Consider the following 9,934-nt stretch of genomic DNA (forward strand, 5'->3'; position numbering starts at 1 on the left):
CAATCACGTTGACAATATATCTGTGTGTGTGTGTGTGTGTGTGTGTGTGTGTGTTCTTTCGTAGCAAATTAAAACCTTCAGATAAAGACCGACGGCTGTCCGTAGAGATCTGGGACTGGGATCGGACAACCAGGAACGACTTCATGGGGTCCCTTTCCTTCGGAGTCTCGGAGCTGATGAAGATGCCGGCCAGTGGATGGTGAGGAAGCCCGAGTGTGTCTGTGTAAGCCAAGAGTTAACGTCTGAAAATATTAGCGCGCCTAGAGATTCAGGAAACGGGCCGGTTTAAGTCCAGAGTGAGTTACCTGGGTACCGTCTCCCCGGGGGATGTCTTTCAGAAACAGCTGGACTAGAGCCTTGGGGTGCGGGGTGAACCTGGGTGGTGCCAGCGCGGGGCTCACCCCCTCCTCTCCCCTGTCTCTGAAAGGTACAAGCTGCTGAACCAAGAGGAAGGTGAGTACTACAATGTACCCATTCCAGAAGGTGATGAAGAAGGCAACATGGAGCTCAGGCAGAAATTCGAGGTGAGGAGACAACACAGTGACTTAATCACCTTTCCGTTTAGAAAGCTTCACTCCAGGAAGGGCCAGATTTTTGTGATCACTTGTCTGGAAGGCAGACAGTCATTTAAATGTTAATCTCGTTCTTTATGTAAAGGTATAAATGTTGCGTAATCACCTTCCTTTGCAAGCTGTTGACTTTCTGTGGCTTTTATCGGTTAGAGAAAGGAGATTGGAAACAGCCAGAAGTGAGCGTGGTTGGTTCCTGTTTAAGGAATCGGTTTGGCATCAGCGGGGAGACGCCCCGCTCTAGCTTCCTCCAGGTGGGCAGGAAGTCACCTCGGCCTTAACCTGGGAGGCTGTTCAGGTGTCATTATCAGACCAGAAGCTTAATTTTCGCTGCAGATCATTGGGAAAGGCAGCTCTTTCTCATCCTCCCCCTGGCTGTGTGTCTGCCTTCTGTCCCGGTTTTGTCACCTGCCACCCGCGACTTCCCTCTTTCTCCTCCTGTCAATCCCTGCTTCTGACTACTTAGCAGACGTCTCGGCCTTTCATGAACATTCTTTCCTCCAAGCGCCCGCCTTACGTTCCAAGTCACAGCTTTTCATTTTTCCCTGTTTCTCTGATCACCTGTGCGCTGGCTGTTTGAGGAATTCATTCTAGCAGCCCACGGAGTCTCTGTACCTGGCCCCTCCCTTGGGAAGCTTTCCCTTCCTCGGGCTCATTAGGATGCCCTGCAGTTCCCCCACCCTGAAGAAATACACGCGTGCACACATGCGTGTACGCAGAGACCCGCACCGTCGGCACTGACGGGGTGATGCTCTCGTGTGCCCCCTCTTCTTGCTGCGGCTTTCTTCTTCCAAATAAAATTCCGTCCCAGAGACGCATACAGGTCATATCCAGAGAGACTGAGTTCCGAAGGACATAAAACACAAAAATGTTCAAAGTGCTTTGTCACAAATATCTGGTTAAAGAGGCTGTTGGTGGCAAACACTTAAGGGCAGGGGCTGCGAGCCTGGGTGCCCTTGGGGGCGTAAAGGGGTGAAATGGGTCCCCGAGAATATAAATAAACGGCGGTGACGGCGGGCCTCTGGGCGGGTGGGACAGCGGGGTGCGGTGCGTGCGCAGGCGGCACCCCCACCCCGGGCTCCAGCCGACGGCGGCCGAGCTCGAAGCGGGTCACGTGCTGCCGGATCTTCCAGCTCTTCCAGGGAAGACACAAGGCCAGATTTTCGCATGGCATGTTCTGATTTGGTTTAGTATCAGCAGCCAGTTAAAGCTTGAACTCTGTGTGAGTCAAACATGTATCTATTGCCTTAGACACAGGGAGGACCCAGCCAGTGAGAACCAGCTTGTAATCTCTGCTCGCAAGAAACAGAGATGAAGCTCTTTGCAAGGAGGCTTACGATAGCTAGAAGCGTTCAAGTGCAAGGCTGCCTGCTAGGGTCTGGGGGCGCTTCAGGGGCCTCTGCGAGGCGTGGCTCTTGTCCGATTGCGTCTTCCTTCCCGTCACCATCCCCCCGCTCCCCGCCACAGGAGCACAGGCACCTGGAACGCTGCCAGGAGGGCTGCTTCCCTGACCCTGACCCCGTGCCCCGTGCCCCCGCCCCCTGAGAAGGGAACCCTTCTAGAGAGAGTGTCGGGACGGAGGGGAGCCCAGGGGCTCAGGAGGCCCCGCCCGCGTCCGCGGGGGGTGCAGGTGCAGGTGACCGGCCGTGGGGGGTCAGGGCCACGGGAGGCGCGGGGCGCACCTGCGGGAGAAGGGTGCGGGGGCCTCGCGGTGGCGTCGCTCGTGGTAACGTCTGAGGCTTCTCTTTGCTGGGGGAAGAACACTGACGCACGTCTAGGCTTCATTTCCGTGGCTTCCTGGTGAGTGACCGTCCTGGTTTTCTGGGCGGTGAGTTTAGCTTTTTACAAAGGTCAGCGTTCCAAACTCACAACAAAAACAAAACAACCCGGGCCAGAGGGCTGGAGGCTGGAGGGGCAGCGTTTCTCTCCGGGGGTGGGTTAGGGGCCGCGTGCGCCGAGCCTGGAGCTGCTCGCCGTCCTCGGCTCCGGGCGTGTGAGCGTCACAGACCCGGCGGTGGCGTCGCGGGCCTTGCTGAAGGGCCTCCCCTGTCCAGCTCAGTGAGCGCTGTGCCCGGGGCGCCTGGTGGACCTCGCTCCAGCCTTTCCTCTCAGCGCCCTCCGGCTGTGTCCCCGGGCTTTGCCAGTCACCGCAGCTCGCTTAGAGCATTTGTAAAGCGCTCTGCAAGAGGCTGCATGGGAAGGCCGCTTGACGGCGTCACCGAGATGCTGAGAGCCTGGGCACACCTCTCGTGCGGCCGTTCAGAGTGGGCAGATCGGATTCCAGGCAGGGCCTCGATCGTCCAGTGGTGGGGTCTGGAAATGGGGAGGTTGCGGGGTTTCCCCGGCACCAGACTGCTGTGAGCCAGGCTGTGAAGGCCAGCTCCACGTTGGGGCAGTCCTGGGTGACAGCCAGCCTGCCCGAACGGGCCCCAGTGGCATCAGGCTGTGAGTTAGGACGCTGCCTCTAGGCCCCCCCTGTTGCGTCCCTCCCAGCCCCCAGCCGCAGCGTGACCACCTCCCAGCATCTACAGAAGCCCCCCGTTCCCTTCCCTCCATGTAACACACGCCGTCGGACTTGCCCTCTGTCCTGCAGCCCCCTCCCCCTCACCCGCTCTTTCACAGGTACGTTCCCAGTTTGATTCAGCTGAGTACAATTTTCTTTAAAATGTCCAGTTGCATGGTGATCAGGATTGGCTGAAGCACAGCACGACAGTTAGTCGTGTTAGGAACAAGCCTTCCTCGGTGGGATTGTAGAACCTCTAGTCTGTAGGGTTCTTCTTTCCGTGTCCAGCTCTGTTTTCTAGGAAGAGTTAACTCAACTCTGGTTTTCGAATCCTTCCCCGGAAATCAAAAGTCATTGTCTTATGAAAGAAAAATCAAAACAAGTGAGCGTTTACAACTCAGCCACTGCACTAGTATTTATCTGGTCATAATATGGGAAAAGATTTCAAATTTACTGTTGATTCTAGAACCTTGGCAAACAGAATGATCAGTGAGTGAAGCTCTTAGGAGCCCAGGAGAATCCCAGGATGGTTGGAAATGACCTTACTCTGTAATGTGTCGTCCCACTGGAATTCGTCTGCCTAAAAGCCGAAGCCAGAGCCCTGACGGTGATATTCACGGGCAGCGCGTCCGCGGGCCTTTAACCTGTTGCGTGTTTGTCTTCAAATAAAGTACACGTGGACCCCGATTCACCAACATAAATTATATATTTGTTCATTTGTTCAGTAATAAGGTTTCCAGCAATGACTAAAGCAGACCGGCCCCCCATCTGTGGAGGTTAGGTTCTGTACCTGTGAGCCTTGCTTCAGATCTTTTTGGGAACAGGAAGCGTATTGGGAAATAAACATGACCCCCTGTACTGGTCAGTGACCCCCTGGACCTCCCGTCGCTGTTGCGGACATCCAGGTCCCCTGTTCCTTCCTCCCGCTTCTGGGCCCCACTCCCCGTGGTGAGGCTTGTGGTCGAGGCCAGCAAGAGGGTCTGCTTTCCCTCAGAGGTGATCCAGCGATGGCTTAGCCGTGCTCAGCAGACTTTCCGTACAGGGTCCCATGATAAATGCTTCCAGCTTTGCACAACACGGGGTCTCTGGCACAGCTACTCACCTCTGCCTTCGTAGCACGAAAGCAGCCCCAGACAAGATGTCAACAAACGGATTTGGTTGCGTTCTAACAAAACGTTATTTACAAGAACAGGCGCCGGGCCAGCTCCGGCCCGTGGGTCACCAGCCCCTGGCTCAGCCCGTGGACCCGAGAATCAGACCTGGTTCTGCCACTTATTAACCATGTGACCTTCCTGTGTGTGTCCTTCACTGTAAATGGGAATAATAGCCGTATTTACTTCACAGAATTGTTTCGAAGATTAGTCAGTAGGAAAGTTCTAAAAGCGTACTTATGCAAGTGTTAGCTCTTAACATCATCCTCCTCTGTATGTTTCATTGCAAAAGCGAGGTTGTTGAGGGCACTTTTTTTTTAACTTTAGGAGCTTCCCTTAAAAAAATTAATTTTCATGTTGCGATCATGCTGTAAATAATGGGCACGTTCTAAGTTCTGTAGACCAGCCGTATGATGAAATAGAGGCCTAATGGTAAGAACTTTATCGCCATTTAATAACATTGTGTTTATGGCGAGATCTATCCTCACTTACATTGACATGGATTTCTGGAGCGTAACGTGTACAAATTGGGAACTTCGTGTAACTGGCAATGGATCAGATAGTCCCTGGACAAAACAGGGTTTCAGCAGTTTTCAGGGGAGGAGAATTCCCACGCTGAGGAGTCAGTCTGCGTGGGCGCTTCTGCGGGGGCTTTGCTTTAGGGTCCTGGTTAAACGCTCCAGGTGAGCACATCTGGAAGATGCTGGCTGTAAACCACCGGGAATGGAGGCAGGATAATTAATCACCGGGAGAGCGGCAGCTAATGACTCGTTAGGTCAACAGCAGAAAGGGCGCGTCATCCACTCACATGAAAGCCCAGCGTCTCTGTGGGCGCCATGTTGCTGTTGTGATGTCTTACAAAATCCGGGGTCTGAACCTTTCGCATCTTGAGCTATGCCTGGCGACTTCTACACGACATTCAACTTACCCGTTGGAAGAAAGGGTATCTTCTGACCACACCTGTTCCTCGTTTAAAACGTTTTCAGAGGACCTACTGGCATTTGTCCGTTTCCCCGGTTGTTAGTGAGCTGGCTGACTCTTCCCCAGAGCCATCTGGGCCACGTCTACCTGCAGAGTTGGGTTTGTCCCAGAATCAAGAAAATGGGAGGAGGAAAGGGGAGCAAGGATGAGGACCACTTCCCTCCCTAGGGTCTGATGCAGAGACTTCTCCTGAGGCCTGGCCCCTCACCCCTGGGCAAGGCATTCTAACCAAGACCAGCCCTGCTACCCGGGGAGAAACTGAGCCAGAAGAGCTGAGAACCTTCGTCAGGTTTTAATCCAGTATCACTGCCACTACCTCTAATTTGTATTTTGATGACTCTCAAGTACAGATGGGCTTTAAAGGAACTCATTTCTACCTGTGGGGTTGCTTGTCTCCCACACATGTCGTTACAGTTACAGGAGAGTCCGAGGTTTAAAAAAAAAGTCAAGCAGCTTTCCTCAGAGGAGGCCTCACCCTTCCCTTCTGCCTGATTGTCGTGGATTCGTCACTTTCATCATTTGTTTTAGATCATTTAAAAAACAACATAATAAGAAGCCAAAAGCACCTTCGTCTCTTTCTCTTCTTGCTACCCACCTTGCTCCACTCCAGCGTACGTGAAAATCTAATATTAAAGAAAAAGTGAGGAAGCAAAACCGACGCATCCATAGCGGAATTAAGACGGCTCAGAGGCCACACGCTTTGGGCTTTGTCTGCGTCGGAATATTTCTGTTGTCAGAAAATAATGGAAAGTAGTGTCCCAGGAGAAAGCTGACAGATGATATTTCGTCCGTAACTCCGTGGAGTATAAGGGTTCAGGAAAACAAGATGAATTTATTTAAATTGCAGTGTGTGAGCTCCCTGTAGGGAAATAGTTTTAAAGTTCTATAGAAAAGAGAGAAATTGATGACCGTGTGTGAAACACAGCAGTTGCTCGTGGGGTGTGGTCTTGACCACCGTCTCCCGTCCTGTCCCTTCAGGGAGCAGGAGATAATGGCTAAGCTCCAGGCGTTTTCTGGGTTGAGCACGGGTACCACTTTCCCATGAGAAGTGGTACTGCCTCGTGTGGCTAAGAGCCCAGCCCTGGAGCCCTCCTGCCGGGGCCCACATCCTGCTCATGTCCATCCCACTCGTCTGAGCTTGGACAGGTTACGCAGGGCAGGGTGCTCTAGGAAGAATATACGACTTGGAATCGTTCTCCAGGGCTTCACACCCTGGCTCTTCCACTTACTAGCTCTGGTGACGCCGGGTGCGATTCTTAAACTCTCTGCTCTTTATAGTTTCCTTGTTCATGAAACGGGGATGATAATAGTACTGCCTACTGAATTGCTCCGAGGATGACAGCGGTCCATTTATGCCAGTTGCTTAGCCTGGTCCCCGACACAGAGTGAGCGCTCAGTAAATGTTAGCTAGGACTCCTTTTTGCTTTTATCGAAGCTGATTATATGAAAAAGACATTACCTGTTCAAACTGAATTTTGACTTACGTGTATAAAAACGTATAAACTCCGAGACTATATTTATGTGTGCAGAAGAGGTGCCACCAGAAGGCAAGAGCGTTCCAGACGCCTGTTGGAGTGTTAGAAACGCTGGCACGGCCTCGCTCCGTAGAGCAGACCAGCGTTCACGGCTCCCCGGAGCCTGAGGCCGAACGCTCGTTCTCCCGTCTTGATGACGTTTCCAGAGGACGGGCTTCCCAGGCCGGCTCTTCTTCGGCTGTTTCCTGTGGCACGTGGCACGCAGCTGCATTGTCCCTGACCCTGAAAATCCTCTAGGGCTGCACTGCCCATCTCGGCAGCCACTGGCCACGTGAGTCTACGGAGCATTTAAAACGTGGTCGGTCTGAGCTGAGACGTGCGTGCTGTCGGCGCGAAGTGCGCACCGGATTTCAAAGGCTCCATAAGAAGAAGAGGACGTAAAATAGCTCATTAATAATAATTTTTATGTTGATTATGTATTGAAATAATATTTTGGATCTCTTGGGTTAAATGTACATCTAATAACTCTATTCTACTTTGTGTCCCATGCTTTTGTATGTTAGTATTAAATGTAATATTATTGGAATGAATTTCACCTGTTTATCTTTTTCATGAGGTTACTAGAAAATGTAAAATTACGTCTGTAAGTCACATCTGGACAGGGCTGGTCTAAGACATTCCTCCCAATGAAGAAAAACAGTTTCATGCAAGATGAGGACTGAAGTGCAAAACCCATGACTTTCTGATGTACGGTATTTTTCCCGGGCTTAAGAAATCAGTTGTTTCCAAGAGACTTGGATTTCAGAAAATAGATTCCCTCAAGATTCTGAGCCCATTATTAGGTGCAGATGAGTCTAATTTTTTTGCGTGGCCCGGTAACTATATTAGAGACACAGGGCTATAACAAAGCTGGGGTGATATTTGAGTTATCTAGTAATTTAATAATGCACATTTCTAGTAATAATCTCAAAAGTCACAGTGAAATCTATTGAGATTTTCTGGTTAGTTGGAAAGTTGTGAGCAGAGGTCAGACGTCCAGGGAAGTGAAGGGGCAGGGCACCTCTGGCCTGTCTTCTGAACACAAGGTTGTCTTACGTCTCGTATTGTGGTAAACATGTGACCTGAAGGCTGGGATCCCGGAGCTATGTTGATTTTGACAGGTATTTTGGAAACAGGTGACCCTAGCTTTCTGTGGCTGAAATATTTTATTTGGAAGACTTGTTTGAAAGATTCTACAGAATGTCCACTCGTCAGAATCTAAAGCTGGATTAGCAATGGCTTCTGTCAAAATAATGTATGAGGTTGTGTCTTCACAGCTTTTTGCATTTGTGACCATTTGGTCTAAACCCAAAAGAAGCCAAGATAAAAATTGATCCCCATGGTGCATGAGAATGCTTTGCAGGATTTGTGGTAGAGCTCCAGAAACTACCAGCAGGATCACCCTGGAAACTCTGCAGATGCCTGAAGGTCACATATGTATCTGTTCTTATTTATTCTGGGGAAACGTTTTGAGATCATCCTCGTTACTGATTAACAAAACGTGATCCGATTATGATTAGAGTTCAGGTATTTTTTAAATCGCTGCACGTGAGACTCAGTTGCTAGGTTATATGTGAAAAGAGCAAAGCAAGCATTCTTCTGGTTGCTGTTGTTGAAACTGAATTTTCCAAAAGCCTCCGTTGTCTTTGAAGACTTTAGCTAATTCAGGATATTCTTCGGATGGGAAAAAAAATAGTTCATTGGAGACCCTCAGATAAATTGTAGCTGTTTGTTGATTTGATCTGGCCTGCCACTGTTACTATGGAAACCTGGGTACTTTCAGATGACCTTTTGGGCACAGAACAGAAAATCCAAGTGCCCTGATACGGATTCTGCTTTTCTTCCCCCCAAATGGCTTACATAATTACTTTCTGAACTGTGTGATGTTAAGAGGGGGAAAAAAAATCTATAAAATGTACATCAGTTAAAAGAGATTTTATTTTAATCTTTGTGCTTCTGTTCTGTCTTAGGAGCAAAATCTTAAACTAAAATGGGACAAGGCTTGGTGTTGGAAACCATTTTCACCCCTCCATTAGATCATTGTAATGGGGTTAGCCCTGCCCCTCAGCAGAGCAAACTCCAAGGAAGCCTCTGAGAGCAACTGCACAGAATTTTTTATTAGTCTGTGAGGGAGGGTGAATGCATTTGTATTACGGCACGGCAACATGTTTTCAGTATAATTTATCTTATGGAAGTGGTTTTGTTGGGAAACCGAAAGAAGACAGTACACCCCGGTCGTCTGTTCCATCCTCATGAATTCCTGAAATGACAGAAAAGCTTTGTGTTTGTAGCCGTGGAGGTGGCCTTGTGGCCGGGTGTTGCTGGTTGAAGAAACAGGGCAAACCTAGTACTAGCAAGTGTTAGCAGCAGCTATCACGTGTCCCCAGGCCCTGGTCCCCACAGGGGACTCGCGGGTACCAGGATGCTTCCCCCTGTTGACAGGGATGGGAAGGAGGGAAGAGAGAGCCAGTGTCCATCGACACGACGTAGACATGATGCACGTCTTTATCGTGCAGCCTCGAGCACCTGAGGAGCGCAAGGCCCCTAGAAGAGAAAAGCTGGAATAAGGGTAACAGCACACGCGACGGTGTTTGCTGTCTTTCCCAAGGAACATAGCCTACAGAGAATTAGGACTGGGGACCCCTAGAGAGGTGATCCCAAGGTCTCTGAAGGGAGAGGTGACACCCTGGTGCTCTGGACCCTGGCAGCTCCACGTCTGCTCCGTGGACCAGCAGCATCGGGGGCTTTAATATTAGACACGTAAACGTGCGGGATCTAGGCGGCTGCTGGGGGTGAAGAGCACAGTTCTGGGTCAGGGCGTCCGGGTTTGAAACGGCAGAATCTCTGACCCCGTCCTGGGCTTGTACTGGGTCAGAACCTGCATTTTAACCACGTCCCCAGGTGATTCCTGTGCCCGTCACAGCTTGAGACATGCCGGTGGAGGAGACGTGACCTGCCGACTAACGAGTAAACAGGTTCAGATTCCAGGCTGTTTGTAGTGAGGGCAGACTCCATCACCCCAGGATCCATAGCAAGCAGCGCGGGGTCACAGCCAACCACGTGTCCACTTGTTTTTTTTTTTTTTTTTTTGTGGTATGCGGGCCTCCCTCTGCTGTGGCCTCTCCCGTCGCGGAGCACAGGCTCCGGACGCGCAGGCCCAGCGGCCACGGCCCACGGGCCCAGCCGCTCCGCGGCATGTGGGATCCTCCCAGACCG

The 9,934-nt window shown here is 50.9% G+C and overlaps 1 protein-coding gene across 1 annotated transcript in view; it reads left to right on the forward strand.

Moving 5' to 3' along the window:
* Positions 1-9,934, forward strand: part of PRKCA (protein kinase C alpha) — a 303,592-nt gene that overhangs the window by 225,707 nt on the left and 67,951 nt on the right. The window contains exons 5-6 of the mRNA XM_055089814.1: positions 65-199; positions 428-524. Of these exons, the coding sequence (XP_054945789.1) occupies positions 65-199; positions 428-524 (232 nt within the window). The remainder of the gene's footprint in view (positions 1-64; positions 200-427; positions 525-9,934) is intronic.

The sequence above is a fragment of the Physeter macrocephalus genome, chromosome 14 (assembly GCF_002837175.3).
Source record: "Physeter macrocephalus isolate SW-GA chromosome 14, ASM283717v5, whole genome shotgun sequence".
NCBI classification, from domain to species: domain Eukaryota; kingdom Metazoa; phylum Chordata; class Mammalia; order Artiodactyla; family Physeteridae; genus Physeter; species Physeter macrocephalus.